Source organism: Littorina saxatilis, linkage group LG1, assembly GCF_037325665.1.
Source record: "Littorina saxatilis isolate snail1 linkage group LG1, US_GU_Lsax_2.0, whole genome shotgun sequence".
NCBI lineage: Eukaryota > Metazoa > Mollusca > Gastropoda > Littorinimorpha > Littorinidae > Littorina > Littorina saxatilis.
In genome coordinates this window covers 10,916,979-10,935,539 of record NC_090245.1, presented here as the reverse complement: position 1 = coordinate 10,935,539, position 18,561 = coordinate 10,916,979, and the positions used below count along the sequence as shown (strand labels likewise).

The window sequence follows — 18,561 nt, the reverse complement described above, 5'->3', positions numbered from 1 at the left end:
AACTCACCTTTACGTAGTGCATCAGGTCAGCTCCATCCAGCTGTAGTTGCTTGATCTTCTTCTGCTCCGAGAATCTCTCCATGGTGGTGGAAAAGTCCCCTTCCTTGATGAAGGATGTTGCTGAATTCAGACTGCTCACTTCACTGTGATCCCCACCGCTGCCTATGTTAGACATTTCAGGGTGCGAGGACACTGCTTGTGATGACACTGCTTGTGATGACACTGCTTGTGATGACACTTTGGCGGACTTGGTCCCACTGATCACAGTCTGGGTTTCGGATGTTGGGGTTTGTGGTGAGACTGCTGCTGCTGCTTCGCCGGTAGAAGGAGGTCTTCTTGCAGGCACAGCGGGTTTAGGTGGGGGTGCAGGTACCCGAGAGGGGAGAGGGGGTGGGGTGCCGGACGGAGGACCAGACGATTTCTGCAGCTGGTTGGTTCCTGTCTGCTGCTGAAGTGACTGAGAGTATTGTTCACGTGCCTCCTTCTTTTCCAGGTAAATCTGAAAAAAATGGACAACCAGTTTCTGTAAAACGCAAGTAACAACTGTATTATATCAAAAAAGAAGTTACCCAAGTAACAACTGTGTTACACAACTGTGTTACACGACAACGTGTGTACTGTTTGAAAGAAAAAGATCTCACTCACACATGCATGCACACTCACACACGCTCAAGACTCAAGCCCCAACACCACCCTCAGTGTGTGCATGCTACACACACACTGACACACACACACACTGACACACACACACTGACACACACACACACACACAGACACATACACACACTCAAGACTCAAGCCCCAACACCACCCTCAGTGTGTGCATGCTACACACACACTGACACACACACATAAACACAAACACACACAAACACACATAAACACACACACACACACACTTCATACCTGGTCCTGCTCCTCAGCGATCCGACTGTTAAATTTGGCCAGCTGTTCCCTGCTCATGTTGGGCGCTTCAAGCTCAGCGTAATGAGAAGCCGGGTCATTTCCCTCTTCTGGGGGCAACAGCACCTCGTAGGCCCCTGAATAATCACCATGCACCCATGATCCACCTTCCGAAATCATATCTTTGCTGACAAGCGTGGGGCTGTCACTGGTGCGGTCACACATGCAGCAAACTCTGGTGCCAGGCTGGTTGATAAACGTGCAGTGAGAGCACTGCCAGCACTGCTCAGGGGCACCGTACTTGGGCTGGCTGGCTGGAGGCGTGTGTCTGGTTGGCGGGGGTGAGGGGGTCAGAGAAACGGAGCGTCTGTTAGCGATCGGGTGCTGAGGTTGTTGAGGTGGATATGCATTCTCCTGATAAGGCACTGGCATTTCTTCGAGCATCATGTTTTCAAACCCAATCTTGGCACTGCCGCCCTGCATCACTGACGGCTGAGCGGCAGCATAATTCACAGGAGCAGAACTTGGTCGGTTCAAGTCCTGCTGCTGGCCCATCTCCATAAAGTCCTGGCTGCTGTGGCTGTGAGGGAAGTGGGGGCCTGAAGGTTGCTGGGCAACAGGTCTTCCTTGCCCCATAGGACTGAACTGTGCTACTTGACCGATGGCCACCGGTGACACGTACATCTGCTGACTGGTGGAGTTGTTGGACATGTTCCCAGACTGATATATGGGTGGTGGGTGGAAGGGGGGCTGATTTCTCTGGCTGACAGGCGGCTGTGGTGCAGCACAAACATTGGGGTTCATCTGCCACTGAGGTAGGATGCTGCTCCTGTCCACTGAAGAGTTGATGGCCGCCATGGTGGTCTGGTTCATGCTCTCCTGGGCGTTGGGGGAATAGTAACTGATGTGTGACTGGGCAAAGTTACCGTGCACACCTCTCTGTACCTGGGGCGGCTGCTGGTAGGCTGACACTGTAGCAGACTCATGGGTGTGGGAGGGACTGAGCGAAGCCTGGTGCGGATAGCTGAAACCCAGCTGCTGCTGAATGGGGGTGGGAGCAACAGGGTGAAGCCCCGACACCTGAGGGGAGGGATATGAGCTGTAGGGGGAGGAAGACAAGGGAGGGGGGTGGTAGATCTGGGTGGAGTCTGAGGAATTGTGGGAAGCACGGGGCGGCTCAGCAGCCATGAGATCGGCCAGCTCCTGCTTGTAATTGCTGAGGGCCTGGTGTTCCTTCATCAGCCGCGCCTTGTGGCGGTTGAAGGTCATGAAGTCCGGGGACTCGATGAAGTCAGACGTGTTCAGCATCAGGCCGTTCAGCTTGGCCTCCACCTCCTTTAAGTCCTCGTCCAAGGTCAGCAAGCGAATGTCACACTTTGCCGCACGCTTTTCGTAATCGCTCTCCGCCAGCACTGCCTTCAGCAGGGAGGACTCCGACATGGAGGCAGCCCCCGCCGAGATGGACGACGCCCTTCGAGGAGGCTGTCCAGGGTTCCTGCTCTCTGCCGCTGCCGCGAACATGCTGGATTCATTCACGGGAGCGGCAGCAAACACTTTGGCGTTTTCACCCCCGTCTGGCTGCCTCAAGGACATGTCTCTGTAACCTGCAGACGTGGCACTTCCCACACCAGCTGACTGCTGGGGCGTATTTCTCAGGCTGTAGTCTGGCTGAGGGAACTGCGCCCCTCTTTGCTGGTGGGAAGGGTGAACAGCAGAGGCAGCGTCACCGTACCTGATCATCGAGGCAGGGTCTGGGTCAAGGTTGGGAAAGGGAGGGAATGCTGAATTTTGGACTGGAGTTGTCATCAGCTGTGTCTCGCTTCCCTGTCTGCTGGGCGTGGGTGGGTTTTGCCAGCTCTCCTGCGGCATGGTACTAGGGTGCGAAGCCATTGTGCTGTGTGGGTACTGAGCTCCAGGAGCCTGATGATCATTCATCTGATTGTAACCTTGCTGCTGTTGCAGCTTGAGAAGCTGCTGTTGTTGCTGTTGCTGCTGCAGATAGACCTGCAGCTGTTGCTGATGTTGCTGCAGGCTGGCCCGATGGCTCGGTGGACCCAGCTGCTGCTGTTGCTGTTGTTGCATATGAGGTGGTTGCTCAAACAGCTGTGAGGATGTGGGTGGAGGTGTTGGCTGACGCTGCTGGGGTGGTGGTGTGCGCGAGGCATCGCGGTGAACTCCTCCTGACTGTGATCCGCTCACTGGGGTAGGAGATCGTTCAACCTCGCGTCCCTGTGAGCTGAAAACACAACATGTTTACTCGTGTCAGCATGGAAAGGAACAGAAAACGCTTGTCAAATAAATGCACAAGCGACCCTTCAACCACAAAAACAATACTTTGTCACCAATCAATCTTTGTGCAAATACATGTGGTAAATGCATGTCTATAGTCACAACAATAACGCAATAATCAAGATGGGTCAGGATCAGTGAAGGTAACAACAGTTAAACGTTCCGATAACATACCTTTCTTGTATTTGATTCTGAATTTTAGAACCTTGGCAGTCTATTTGTTTTTGGATTTCAATAACACATTAAACACAAACTTTTCCCCTTCTTTCCACATGTATCCAAACAAACAACCCCTTTACAAATGAAACTTCAAACCACTCCCACAGTGTGGAGACACAAGGTTCTCAACGCACCTGAGACTATGCACAGCTCTGATTCCGAAAGGTCCCATGATGGCATCAGCACCAGGCACTGAGGAAGGGCTGGGAAGGGAAGCAATGGGTTCTCTGCCGTGATTCTGTCGCTTGGGGTGTTTGTGCCACATCTCGTCACAATCATTGCACAGCTGTTTGTTGTCACACAGACGACACCACACAGTGGCTGCAGTATCTCCACAGATGTCACACGCTGTCAAGGCAAATACAAGGAATGTCACTGACTGTTCTTTGCATGTGCAAAGTAAGTAGTAGAAGTAAGATGATTACCAAACTTGGAGGTCTTAAACCCCTTTTTAAGACCTCCAAACATCTGAGAAAATCGATTAATATACTTACCCGACTCACATCTAGCATTAACCTCTGGTTTAAGTGCCGAGACGCTGAACTACGCTTCACCCCTTAAGGGGAAGTAACCCTAAAAAAGAACAGCCTAGAACCCGTAAACTGGGTCACAGGTCAAGGCCATACCGTCACGTGACTGAGCACGCGAGACCGCCGCCGCCATATTGGAATACTTCACTCGAAACGAAGCGAAACATTCATTTTTAGGGTAAATTAGAGCGACGTAATACTTCTTTTTATCCATACATTAAAAAGTCTTTTAGTCTCGTTCAGTTTGTCCGTAATGTTTAGTTCCGTCATGTTTTTTAAATCATTTGTAAACCACAGTCCAAGGATTTTAAATTTGTCTGGATTCCAAGTCATATTGGTGTTGGGTAAAAATTTCACAGTACTATTTCTTTTACTTCCAAGCCACACATTACAAGTTTTGTCATAATTCAGTTTTAGACCCGATATCTCTTTAAACCTGTCCAATTCACTAAACAACTCTTCAAATGATTTACAATCTCCATTAAGAAGAAAATTAGTATCATCCGCGAACTGACTTACTTTAAATTCTGTATCTAATATATTTATTCCTTGAATATCTTTGTTTTCTCTTATTTTACAAGCTAGGACTTCGGCACACAATATGAAAAGATACGGTGAGACCGGATCTCCTTGTCTACACCCACGGCCAATCTCAAAACTTGTGGAGGCCTTACCATTTACTATTACAGATGATCTTATATTCGTGTAAAAAGCTGAGATCCACTGACATATACCATCTCCAAAACCAAATGTTTTCATCACATTGCGCATAAAGTTCCAATTTATTGAATCAAAGGCTTTTTCAAAATCAACTGAAACCAACAATCCTGGTGAATTGTTTTCTTTTAAATAGTCAATCAGATCATATAACAGCCTTAAATTATCTCCAATATACCTACCAGCTACAAAGCCTGATTGATCTTCATTTATGAGATTTGGAAGTACTGTTTTGATTCTGTTAGCTATACATGTTGACCCAATCTTATAAATTACATTTAACAGTGATATAGGCCTCCAGTTCTTTATAAATTCTCTTGGTTTGTCCCCCTTTGGTATTCCAATAATAATACCTTCTCTCTGAGTAATTGACATTTCTTTTTTCACAAAACCTTCATTTAGTGATCTGACAACAAATCCTCCCAGCTGTTTCCAAAAAATTTTCAGGAAGTCTGCCGTCATGCCATCAGATCCTGGACTTTTCCCATTTTTCATATTTTTCAATGCTTGTGATACTTCTTCCAAAGTTATGAAACCTTCAAGTGAATCAGCTTCCGGTTTGGACAATTTCGGCAATGATTTAACATATGTATCCAAATCAATTTCCCTTATCTCTCTTTCTGTATACAACTGTTGAAAGAAACCTTTTGTTTCCTTCAACATATCATCAGTTTCTTCCAGGCATTCCCCATTTTTGGAGATCAATTTAAACATTTGTTTACTAACAAAATGTCTTTTTTCTAGATTACAGAAATATTTGGACACCTTTTCTCCTTCTGCAGCCCATCTGGCTTTACTTCTCAATAATATTCCTTCAATTTTAATCTTCCTTAATTTAACTAAGCTTTCTTTTTTACGTTGTAGCGAGTGCAATTCTTCTTCAGTTTTGTGAAGCTTGTTTTCTAATTCCTGTATATCCATCTCTAATTGATTTTCTTTTCTAATGTCTTCTTTTTTTTTCTTTGCACTTAGTTCCATTGTCTTCTTTCTAATTTCCATTAGAAGTACGTCTAAAAATAACTGGTCAGAAATAGTAAACTGTAGTTCCGCAGGTGACATTGTTTTTATTGCCTCTCTATCATAAACTAATACTGCATATTGTTTTTTAATATCCTCTATAGTTTTATTAATTTCTTCCACAATATAATGGTCGCGTAACAATGCTGAGTTAAATTTCCAATAATTTATAAACTGTTTCTCTTTCCTAAATTCTATTTCCAGTTTAATCAAAGAGTGATCACTTCTATAGCCTACCAGTATATCTGCATCTTTTACCAAAGAAATAAGGCTTTCAGCTACTAAAAAATAATCAAGTCTACCTTGTTGAGGCGGATTCAACCTTCTCCATGTGTACCTTAACACTTCTCCAAATATCAACCAATTCAAGTTCCGCTGACATTTCCGCAACCTTCTCTTGTGCCTTTGGATTATTATTGTGTCTATAGTTACAGTAGTCTAAACTTGGGTTAAGAACCAAATTCCAATCTCCTCCAATGAGAATATTAGGGTTTTGAAGTCTATTTATTTTTTCTTGAAGAATAGTATAAAATTGAGGATCATCATTATTGGGCTGGTATATATTTGCTAAAACAAGTTCTTTGTCCATTGTTTTAACTGTTACAATTAAAAAATTGCCTTGAATATCTTTTATTACATTTGTAACTTTAAAGTCAAAATTGTTATTAAAAAGAATTGCGACTCCTCTAGACTGAGAAGTATATGATGCAAAGTAGAATTCATATCCCCATTCTGCCCGTATTTGCTTTTCAACTTTAGTTTCAAAGTGAGTATCTTGCAAAAAATAAATAGAAAATTTTTTCTGTCTTAAATGTTGAAACACATCTCGTCTCTTTTTTGGAAATTTCCCAGACCTTGGACGTTGGCTGAAGCAATTGTGAGTTTAGCCATTATTCAGTAGTACATTGACAAACATATTTATGACTGCAAGTGTTGTCCTGATTTCACTAACCGCATAGATGCCTGTTTTTTTCACAAAACATACATAAACCAAAAAACAGAAGAAATAATGTCTACCTGACATCATTCAAACAGCTTACAACAAGTTTTTCACACAAAAAACCAATCAATATGTCTTCGTTCCGGTAAACAATAGTTAAAAGTTTCAGTGAAAGAACACAATCTGTCACAGAAACCCTGAAATGATTTTTAACTATCGAATTTAAAATAATAATAAAACAAAATAATATAAATGGGTCAATCAGAATACAAGTAAAAAAATCAACTGCTCAACACATCCCTGTTGGGCCAAGGGAGCAAATCCTTACAGGCTAGGATGAAAGAAACAGTGTACAGCTTATAGAAAGTCCGATGAAGAAGACAACAGTGCATCATCAATGTCATGGTATGAATATTATTAACCCTCTCTCAGTAATCAGTTAGTGATTCTTGTATTTTAAAATGCAATCTGCTCATAATTTAAAACTAACTTATCAGAATGCAAATATAAGAATGTTTTTTGCTTTCATTTCGAGTTTCTTCCTGAGCACAAAGTTTGGTAAGGGAGATCCCCGTCATAACAATGTCAAAGTTCCATTCAAGGGAAACGACTCTTGAAAATCTTCCACACATGTCCTCATGTAAAACTTAAAACCCAGGTTCCTTCATAACACACAAGAATGTTTTGATCCTTCACTGTTCGTTGATTGTTGTTGTTGTGTGTATTTGGACACAGTCGAATCAAATCAGGATATAGTCAAATCAAGTCATACTACATGTATAGAAAGCGAAAACACTTCAGTTGGCTCAACCACAAAAACACACAAAGCAGGGGCGTGACTCTGTCGCCACTTGAAAACGGATAATGGCTGACTTACTTCTTTGTACCTCATCACACTACTACTCTAAATACAAATAAAAACGTTGTTCGCTTTCATTTCGAGATTCATCCTGAATCTTACACACACAATGACTGGAAAGACACTGCCATGACAAAGTCGAAGTTCAATTCAAGGGAAGCGACTCCTTTCAGTATTTTCTCACACAAGTTCGTGAAGAACTGACTTAAAAACTTGAAGTCAAACCTCAGACCTAGAAACCTTCAAAGTAAACACACGAGATTGATTCAATCTGTCACTTTCCGTTTGTTGTTGTTGTTGTGTGTGTATCTGAAAATGAACAAATAAAGTCAGGATACTGATACTACAAGGAGAGCCACAACACTTCTCTCAACACCGTGACACAAGACAGGGGCGTAACTCTGTCGCCATTACTGAAATACACTTGAAGTTTACAGAAAATCACTGAAGTAGTTCGTTGTTCCGTGATGGTTTGTTCATTGTTAGATCAGCTTCTTCCATTTTGCACCATCCTTTTCTTCCAGCACAATTCTTTTCCCTCTCTCCGCCACCCGCACGACTTTTCCCTCGTCTCTCATCGCTTTGGCTCGTTTTTGTAGATCTCGTCTGATTTCTCGTAACTCTTTCGGTAGATCAGTGACCACGGAGATCGCCTTTTTTTGCCCTTTCAGGGCGCTGCATGACTTTAGAACTGTTATTTTATCAGCCATACACACAAACCTCACGATGCACGCTTTTTTGACTTGCGGCGACTCGGGGAGGGGATGACAGTTTGCGAATAACATTTTGTCCGAGTCTGTGATTTTCAGATCAGAACGCCTGAATTTCCGAACAGTTTGTTCGCAATTTTCTCCAGAATTCAAATCCAGTCCGAAAATCAGTAGGTTATATTTCCTGTTATGGAACTCAGCATCAACGAAACCATCATTCACGCTTTTCTTTTCCTGGTTCATCTTCTCTTCAAAATCTTTCAGATTAGCCCTGATAGCCTCAAACTCACTGTTCATGAAGTCAATGGCTTCGTGCACATCTTCGATTTTTTTATTGATGGATTCCTCCATACGTTTAGCCCACACAGGTTGTTCGTTTTCCAGATAGTTACTTATAGGTTTGTTGCCCCCATCACCGACCTTTTAGGGACCCATTTTTTCTTGACTCTTTCGATGTTTCTGGATTTGGTGACACGCGGGTTTCAACTCCACCTCCTAGCCCGCCATGTTAACCGGAAGTTCCAAGGTAGCTTTTTTTTAGGGTTGCCTCCCTTGTTACCAAGGTGATGCGATGCAGCGTCCTAGCACTAGACTGAAGTAAATTGCTATATGTGAGTTGGGATAAGATATGTACTTCAATGGAGATTAATCTACAGAGATTATGAAAGAAAGAAAAAGAAATATGAAAGTCTTAAAAAAAGAGGTAGGAAAAACACCCCCGTCAAAGGGAAATAACCTTCTCAGTTGGTGGCAGTGACTGAGTGAGAATGGTTATTTCCCTTTGACCATTAAGATGTCCCTCTATAAGTCCTTGTATAATTTTAATCCACCAATAACTCCCTAACCGTGTGTTTGACTGGTCCCAATTTTTGTAAGGACCGTCTCAGGAATGTATAGAACCTGTTCACCAAGTTTGGTGACGATCGGTCCGTTCATTCTTGAGATCTATATGCGAACACAAACAAACAAACAAACACATCGACCGAATCCTATACACACCAATAACTCCCTAACCGTGTGTTTGACTGGTCCCAATTTTTGTAAGGACCGTCTCAGGAATGTATAGAACCTGTTCACCAAGTTTGGTGACGATAGGTCCGTTCATTCTTGAGATCTATATGCGAACACAAACAAACAAACACATGGACCGAATCCTATACACACCCCTATACCGGGGGTGTAAAGAGGAAGTCTTACTTTGGGGTTCCACTGACACTGTATAAACACACACACGTTGACTACACACACAGTGTTCAGTACCTCTTGGCAGATTATTATCGGACGGGTGTGAAGTCAAAAGCAAGCGTTGTCCCTCCTGAGACTGTTCCGTTCCAGTGGCCTCTGATTGTGCCTGTACATAATACCAATGCTATTTTGAGACTGCTTGATTCAAATGTGAACGAATAAAGATTACCAGGTTACCAATGCTACTTTCACATTGCTTGATTCAAATGTGAACGAATAAAGATTACCGGCAAAAAGGACCTCACATGCTGGAGAAGAAAAAAAACAAAAACAAAAAACTGGGCCTGAAACTCTAACATTAATAGAAATAACATCAACACACAATTTGAAAAAATTCAGAAATGTCAACTGACTCTGTGGCCAAAAAGATAAGACTTTCATTAGTATGTTGCAGCAGAAAATTGTTTGAAACAAACCTGAACGCATTGTGACGACTATGTTGCTGCAATCCCTTCAAAACATGGCTAGATACTTGCTCCTACCCTCTTATCTCACTCCAAGCTGGTAGCATCAAAACACACACACACACACACACACACACACAAACACACACACACACACACACACACACACAGAGCCTGAGCTTATTGATCAGACAACACATGTTATTTGAACCCAACTATCGAGAAAGCACAGGTGCAACTACGTAGCAAAAGTGATTTGAAAGTAACCTCCCCCCCAAACACAAACAAACAAAAGGGGCCTTGAATAATTCACTCGCCTCTGCAGAAGCAGACACAGGTGTTGGAGAGTGGAAAACCTGCTGGTGGGTGGAAGAGGAAGGAGGAGGGTTGATGTTCACTGTCCCCGCCTCAGCCCCTATTACCTGCTCCCAATGGGCTAGTACCTCATCCCTGAAAAGATCAAAACGTGTTTCTCATGAGATTAAATCCAATCAACTTGAAATTATTTCCTAATTATTTTTCTGTGATCAAAGTTTGATTAAATACATACTGGAAAAGGTATTTTAAAAAAAGATCAGTTCGGATAAGCAATCAGTGAATAAATTAATCATTCAATCAAAAGAGAAGGTCTATAAAATCTTGGAAACAAATAACACATGTACCACTAAAAATTCTCACATAAAAGTATGCATTCTTAACAATTTACATCTGCATAGAAATGGCCTAACAACTGAAGCGGTAAAGCTTTGTCTGGTATTTGACTCACGTTTGAAAAACATGGGTCAATGTTTAGGCAATAGTTGTTGTTTACAGCAATGAAAAGGGATCACAGTCATGATCCGAAAGAAACACACCAAAAACACCTTTTTGCTAAAAAAAAAATAAAAAAAAAAGGGAAAAAAAAGAAAATATAGAGGCTTTCTCTTCCTTTTCAAACACTGTTCCATGAAACCCCCAATTAACCCCTAAATACTTTTAACTCCTCAAACCCTGATCCCCACCTAACTCCACCCATTCCATTTCCTGCTATTATATACCATCCCCACTACTCACACAGTAGATTCAGGAATGAGGGCATGAATGGTTTCAGGGTGGGGGTGTTTCCCCATCAGATAGTGATCCATCTCCGTGCGAGCCAGCAGAACATCGGCCACCAGGTTGCTTGTTGCTTCAATGTCTGGCTCCTGGTGGGCAAACTGCAGGCCGTAGTCCGCTGGGTCTGAGTATCCCATCTGTTGTACCACCTCCACTGCACCCTGAGGAATGAGAGAAATTTAAGTTTTACGCCCTCACCGCAGAGCCATTAGGGGCATGCTCCTGTCTCTCTCTCGCTCTGTCTCTCTGTCTCTGTCTGTATCTCTCTCTCTCTCTCTGTCTGTGTCTCTGTCTCTCTGTCTGTATCTCTCTCTGTCTGTCACTGTCTCTCTCGCCATGTCTCTCTCTCTCTCTCTCTCTCTCTCTCTCGCTCACACACACACACACACACACACACACACACACACACACACGCACACACACACACACATGCACACACACACGTACGCCAGGCTTCACCGATAAAAAAAAAGAAAAAAAAAAAAAAGAGAAAGAAAAAAAAAGAAAAAAAAAAAAAAAGGGGCATGCTCCTGGGTGTTACCCCAATTTTAGATGAGATACCCAGTTACCCCAATTTTAGATGAGATACCCAGTTGTATGCGTGTTTACAAGACAAGACAAGACAAATTCTTTATTTAGGCCAACAAAAAAAAATAGGTGTGGTTACGGTAACATAGCCAAAAAAAATAGGGTAGGTAGGTAGGCAATCACTTTTTTTTTTTAAACTTTTTTTTTCTAATGTGTACAAATTAAACCTACTTGACAGGGAAATAAGTGTGCGACACGGGCGCTTTCGCTTTCATTGCGTTTTTTGCACTGTTGTTTTTTTTTTGTTTTTTGTTTTTTGACAAATGTAATAAAAAGTTATAGGATCGGCCCCTAAAAATAGGGTAGGTCGGGTTACCGTAACCACACCTATTTTTTTTTTAGGCCTTAATGGTATAAGCAAACAGGTGCTTTTTTACATCAAGCCCTCGCCCATGGGAGGGACTAATCTAATGATAATAGTAATACGTTTTAGGTGTAACCAGCCACTTGCACTTATGGCAGAATGACCGAGGTCTTTTACATGCCACGGTGGTGACTCGGGGGTGGGACATGGATATCGTCTCCGAGTCTGCACAAAAAGTTGACCTGTGTCCGTCGGCCTGGATTCGAACCCATGACCAGACGGGCGCTGTGGCGGGGTGGTAAGACGTCGGCCTCTAATTCGGAAGGTCGAGGGTTCGAATCCCGGTCGCGGCCGCCTGGTGGGTTAAGTGTGGAGATTTTTCCGATCTCCCAGGTCAACTTATGTGCAGACCTGCTAGTGGCTTATCCCCCTTCGTGTGTACAAGCACAAGACCAAGTGCGCACGGAAAAAATCCTGTAATCCATGTCAGAGTTCGGTGGGTTATAGAAACACGAAAATATCCAGCATGCTTCCTCCGAAAGCGGCGTATGGCTGCCTTAATGGCGGGGTAAAAACGGTCATACACGTAAAATTTCACTCGTGCAAAAAACACGAGTGTACGAGGGAGTTTCAGCCCACGAACGCAGAAGAAGAAGAAGAAGAAGAACCCATGACCCCAGGATCACAAGTCCAGTGCTCTACCACCTGAGCTCCCACCCTAAAGCCCGTTACTAACTACAGCCGAACCAAGCCGAACTAGTTCGTCAACGTCATCAAATCAGGGGATTCCTCTATTTTTTGGTTGCGCTGTAACCTTCACAGTTGGCTGATACAATCCTGCAAACATTTGGCGCGTCATCGGTGAACTGACTTTTCATTGGTTGAATATTTTTGTATCTTCATCCTTGAAGAATGACAATACTGACGGCTATAACGCTGTCAACCGATCACAAGTCTTCTCATGTGATATTTCTTGATCATAAGACTGGTATCGCCGATACATTTCGCCGCTAGTTAGTACACCGAACCAGGCACGGTGTAACGTTCGCCGACCTAGTTCGGCTGTAGTTAGTAGCAGGCTTTAGGAATGCACAACTTCAAGGTAGTACTCTCAGGGGCAAAAGAAAATGGGGGGGGGGGGGGGGGGGGGGGTCCAGCAGGGTTTTGGGATGTGTAAATCATAAAAGAGGTGGGTAATTATCACTCCACTTTTGTTGTAGTTTATTGTTTTATTGATTGGCTGAATAATGGACTACCTTTTCTCATGTCGCCTCATAAAATTGGTTTCTTGGAACGACACACTTACATTCAACTGAGTTTTGCTGAACAGAAGTTTTCTTGCTAGCAGACAGTATATTATTTCTAAAGCATGAAAGCCTGCATAGCAGGAGACTGTGTGTTCACTGAAATACAGCTTGGTATCAGTAAAACTACACAAGGATCTTCAGTTCTTGAATCTCAAAAACAGAAGATGTGAACATTCCTAAAGCGATCATCTCACTTAAAATCGTACGTGCACACACACACTTATTTTTACCTGCATGGGAAGGACTCTGTCTTTGAAAATGGCATTGTTGAATTTGATCTGACGCCACTGGTCCACTCTTGCTCCCGGTGGTTTTAACAAATGGCGTCCGTATTTCTCCAGCATTCCCAGGGCCACGGGAATTGTCCTCAGCTGCGCCACAGACTGCAACACAATATGCAAGTTATGAACAAACAGGTGTTGTTTGTTGTAATATTGCTCAATGATGTTCAGTAACCCCACATAGTGGGGGACTCAATAATTCTAATACACACAAAAATACACAAAAATTAAAAAAATAATTCTAATACATAACAGTACCTGTGATGTTGGGCCCTTCAAATAACCGGACATATCACCACACACAAAATCACCTCTTTTATAGCAGTCTGTTATAAACCTTAACAAAATACCTACTGTAAATGTAATTTTAAAAAAAGGCTATTTCCGATGACAAGCTTACTTTTTTAGATGGGTTACTTTTTGTTGTTGATGGAATGTTTTTCATTTTTGGCTCACATAAGTGTAGCCTATGCGATGCTAACTTTTGTCTGTCTGTGCGTGCGTGCGTGTGTGCGTATGTATGTATGTATGTCTGTGGTAGAAACTTTAACATTTGAAGACGTCACAACATTTGAAGACGTCACATTATGACGTAAGAGGGTTAGACGTCACGCGAAGGAATTACTGAAAGTCTCGGTCATTGTTATTTTGCCGAGCGGGCCGAGACTAGTTTTTTCTTCGAAATCGGCCATTCAGATCTAGATCTAGTGTCTCGCTTTCTTGCACAGTGTCACCTATGCCGCTTACTGTGTGTATGTGTGACGAAGTGATTGAGTTTGTGTTACTGTTTGTCGATTTCTTACGTGAGCCTTGAAGGCTTCGCCTCTTGTTTTATTTACACTGGCCAACAATCGTGACTCAGAATCAGAAGATAATTATAGGTTAGTTGGAGCTGAAAACCTCCTGCAGTCAAGAGTCAGAACAATATGTCACAAAAAGTATGCATCCGTGACTGAGGGCTGTGAGGCCTGAGAACAACACTGCTTATAGTGTATCATATTTACCTCATTGTTGTCCTTCAACAGCTGGCTCACATTCAGCTGGGCATATTTTAGCGAAACTGGACACTTGAGCTGAACAAGTTTGGTCAAAGGTGCCGAGTAGTCTGCACCTGTCCGCACAGCATCAATCAGGTCTTTGCGAGCCTGAAGAAGGTGGGTTTCTATGAGCTCCTCCGACTCTCCGTCTGCTAGTTCCGAGTTCATGTCGAGCAAACTGGTGAGCGTTGTCGCTGTCTGGCCCATTGATGTCTGCATGTGGATGGTCCTGAGTGTTGTCAACTGAAATGTACATCAGTGTATACATGAGAACCAGCTGGAACAACGACTGAAGTTTAAACTTCATCTACATTCTCCGTGTTTTTTTCTCTCCATCACAACACTTCATGAAACTTTCTAAATTGATTTCGGAGAGAGAGATCGAAAGATGGCTTAAATTAATTAAATGTATATTACAATTGTGTTTGCTGTAATAAACTTGAGTGTACAAATGGGTCATTTGAATGCCTGCCAATTGTGGGCTTTTGGCTGCCAACTGGGTCGGAAAAGTTAGGGTTGAAATAAAACACAACCTATAGGCCTATAGTTGACAAACTTCTTCATTATGACAAAATCATGGATGTGATTTTATCCATATATTACTGTTATTCTTAATCAGTTGAAGTTACTTGAAAGTACTGTAACTTTTCAAAACCTGAGACATTACCACTGTCAGTCAGATGTCAGATGAATAAGAAAGTTAGCCAGTAATAACTTAAATAAGCGATCACAATCAATCATTTCTTTCAATTTCATCCAGTTTCTATTGTTATCTCAAGTGTTTCAAGTGAAATATCCAGCAGCTCTCACAAATAGACATTAGATTACACAATATGCTGAACATTTTCCCCACGCTTTTTTGCGACAAGAAACACTACCGTGACTACGAAAAGAAACTAGAGCTTCGATTTCCAGATCCAGCCCTCGAAAAGATCCCCGAAATATTGCAGATGTCCAAACTGACTCAGTGCTCAAACTCTCCATGTGTTCCTTTGTCCGTTAAAACATGTCTTTTTATAAAATAAAGTTTAATTATTGTGTTTCATATCATGTAATTTTTACACATCTAAAGTGATGATCTCACCTCACGAGGAATGCCTAAACACAGAACAGCTAGTCAGCCATTACGATTTTGCGATGGCAGTTACCTCCCTCTCACAACGAGGAAGTTGGCGAGAACAGCAGACGGCGCTGTTTATCAGTGCATGCCTATTTTTAGAAATTGAAATTTCCACAAGTGTTGATTGATGATGATATGTGATCTTAGGATGAGCTGTAGTGTGTAATCTTTGAATGATTTATTGTGCGGATCGATTTTAATAGACGTAAACTTATGAGAGGGTTGAGGGCGGGAGTTGCCACACTAACCACGTTACATCCAACCAGTATATAGCCCCGCCCACCTCGTGTCAAATGCCTGTAACGATTTCTGTATGATTTATATGACCGGTTACAGTACCACTTATAATATTTACATTCAATGTTTGTGCGAGTGAAGTCTAGTTTTCTTGTTTGAATCACTGTTAATAACATCACTTCCTGACCACATAATATCCCCAGGCTTTTACATTAAAAACATCCTTTGGTTTGAACGCTTACCCTTATCAAGGAGAACATCCTGCTCCGTGAAAAGCGTTATTATAATTAAAAAAAATTAAAATCTCAAGTAGTGCTGCATTGCGCAACGAACTATGGCAATCCGTTTGTAAAGAAATTACGTTTTTTCCTGTTGATCTAAATAATGAATTATTTAACTAAATAATGCATTATATAGCTAAATAATGCATTATTTAGCTAAATAATTCATTATTTACACAAAAGTAAAAAGTGTGATTGTTGTAATTAAATAAATCTTTTATTTACTAAACAATTCATTATTCGTTACGAAACTACTACAGGACAGCTCCGCATGGCTCTGTCAGTTACAAATGGCGGCCAGGTTTGGAAGACGAAGGTACTCGATAAAAAAACATGTAAATGATTATTAATTTCTTTTGTCAATATTCTTGCATCTAACAGGTAAATTCAGATGTATTAGTTGTTTGAAATGTGTCGGGAGCCGATTTCAACAAGAAATTGTACAGATATTTGCCAAAAATCCCTCTTTTACTGACAGAGCCATGCGGAGCTGTCCTGTAGTAGTTTCGTAACGTTATAGAATGCATTCTGTATTATAGAATGCATTCTATAGTATATAATGCATTCTATAGTATTCTATATAGTATAGAATGCATTCTATAATATAGAATGCATTATATAGTAAATAATGGATTTTTTTTATTAAATAATGAATTGTTTAGTAAATAAAAGATTTATTTAATTACAACAATCACACTTTTTACTTTTGTGTAAATAATGAATTATTTAGCTAAATAATGCATTATTTAGCTATATAATGCATTATTTAGTTAAATAATTCATTATTTAGATCAACAGGAAAAAACGTAATTTCTTTACAAACGGATTGCCATAACGAACGGGTTGCAATCCAAGTAGCTCAAAATCATCTTGAACACACCGCCAGTACCGTGTAACTGGCCTTGGACGATCCAAGGGGGGCAATCTCAGTCATCTGAAAGAGGGAAATCCAAACGCAATCCGCTTTTTTCGATTTTATGGGCTTGGACGATAGAGAAAAATAAGAAAAGCAAAAGCTGGAGTCCAGTCTGGACGAAACTGCTATCAAGAACGCAGAATTGATTTTTTCTGAGTTTTTTTTTTGCTGTAAGCGCCGTGTCGAGCTAAAACTGAAGTTGCGGCACAATTTCGCTTCTCGCACATCTGATGCTTGTTGACTTGCATCAACGAAGGGGCCTCACTCTGGAAGAGTTTCCTGCTCCGATAAACATGGCGCTTACGGCAAAAAAACAAAACTCAGAACAAATCAATTCTGCGTTCTGGACTCCAGCTTTTGCTTTTCTTATTTTTCTCTATCGTCCAAGCCCATAAAATCGAACAAAGCGGATTGCGTTTGGATTTCCCTCTTTCAGATGACTGAGATTGCCTCCCTTGGATCGTTCCGTATCAAGGCCAGTTACACGGTACTGGCCGTGTGTTCAAGATGGCTCAAAATAAGATCAAAAGGAAATTACTTACAACGACATATCTAACGGCGGGGTGACGTTATATCCGGCGACGTTATAAACGAAGTAGACTGGCAGGTTGGTGTCTTTGACCAAAACGAGAGCAAATAAGGACAGTTCTGCTAAATTTAAACAAAAAAGGGAGGTTTACAGCTTTTTGTTGTTGTTATTGGACTCTACTTTTCAGTGTCAGCTCTTCATTTCAATTAAATCCTTTTTTTGAGTTAAAATTGTCTTTTCTGATGTTTGCTTGGCTTACATTGATGTAATGCTTGTTTAGTATTGACACACTTTTTCCTTTGGCTAAAAATAACATTCTTGCGCGCCCAGCTTCGATCACTCTTGATGTAATGGAAATGACTCTTGTATGCCATGATGACCTCACCTTCAATTCTCATTTCTTCACAATACGGCCCTTGCACGGACTTTGGAAGGCCAAGTGATCTAGACAATTGACCCTTTCTGAAAATGTATATTTATTGTTGATTCGATGCCTTGCAACAAGAACAATGCCCCTGAAAAGCATCTGCACATGGGTGGCCGGTTCAATATGATAGTGATGCATGCAGTTTTCATCATAGAGGAAGAAATAAGTGTGAAGTTGTCAAAATTCTGATCTCACCTAGCTTGTAAAATCTGCCATATATGCAATCTCACATCCTTACATTTAAGCACATGTTACTATATTGTCGGAATTGTTATGTTGCCTTGCAATTTACTGGTAGTTCATACGGATATCATTGGTGACTGTGATTTGATCAGTTTGTATGACAAGAAAGAATTTGTTTCAATGTTGAGATTGTTATGTCAGGTGTATTGTGAGATTTTATTCTCAAAAAGAGATTACATCATATGACCAGAAGCTTGCAATGTCATGTAACCTCGAGCAGTTTAAGCATGTGTGAGAATGCCCTATGAGTGAGAAAATGCCATTGTATGCCATGTGGGGAAGGCTTGAAAGTATTAGAGTAATATATTTCAATTTACACACATTTTGATATGCGGGAAAAAAAGCATCACAGAAGCTTAATAA

General features: G+C 41.7%; 1 protein-coding gene across 1 annotated transcript in view; it reads right to left on the bottom strand.

The window, feature by feature from the left end:
• The window catches only part of LOC138961606 (uncharacterized), a 52,185-nt gene extending 36,585 nt beyond the window's left edge, over nucleotides 1–15,600 (bottom strand). The window contains exons 1-9 of the mRNA XM_070333279.1: nucleotides 15,530–15,600; nucleotides 14,413–14,688; nucleotides 13,358–13,510; nucleotides 10,887–11,089; nucleotides 10,151–10,283; nucleotides 9,445–9,535; nucleotides 3,546–3,759; nucleotides 907–3,139; nucleotides 8–499 (exon numbers count right to left, since the gene is read on the bottom strand). Of these exons, the coding sequence (XP_070189380.1) occupies nucleotides 8–499; nucleotides 907–3,139; nucleotides 3,546–3,759; nucleotides 9,445–9,535; nucleotides 10,151–10,283; nucleotides 10,887–11,089; nucleotides 13,358–13,510; nucleotides 14,413–14,664 (3,771 nt within the window). The 5' untranslated portion in view covers nucleotides 14,665–14,688; nucleotides 15,530–15,600. The remainder of the gene's footprint in view (nucleotides 1–7; nucleotides 500–906; nucleotides 3,140–3,545; nucleotides 3,760–9,444; nucleotides 9,536–10,150; nucleotides 10,284–10,886; nucleotides 11,090–13,357; nucleotides 13,511–14,412; nucleotides 14,689–15,529) is intronic.
• Nucleotides 15,601–18,561: the final 2,961 nt, after the last annotated feature.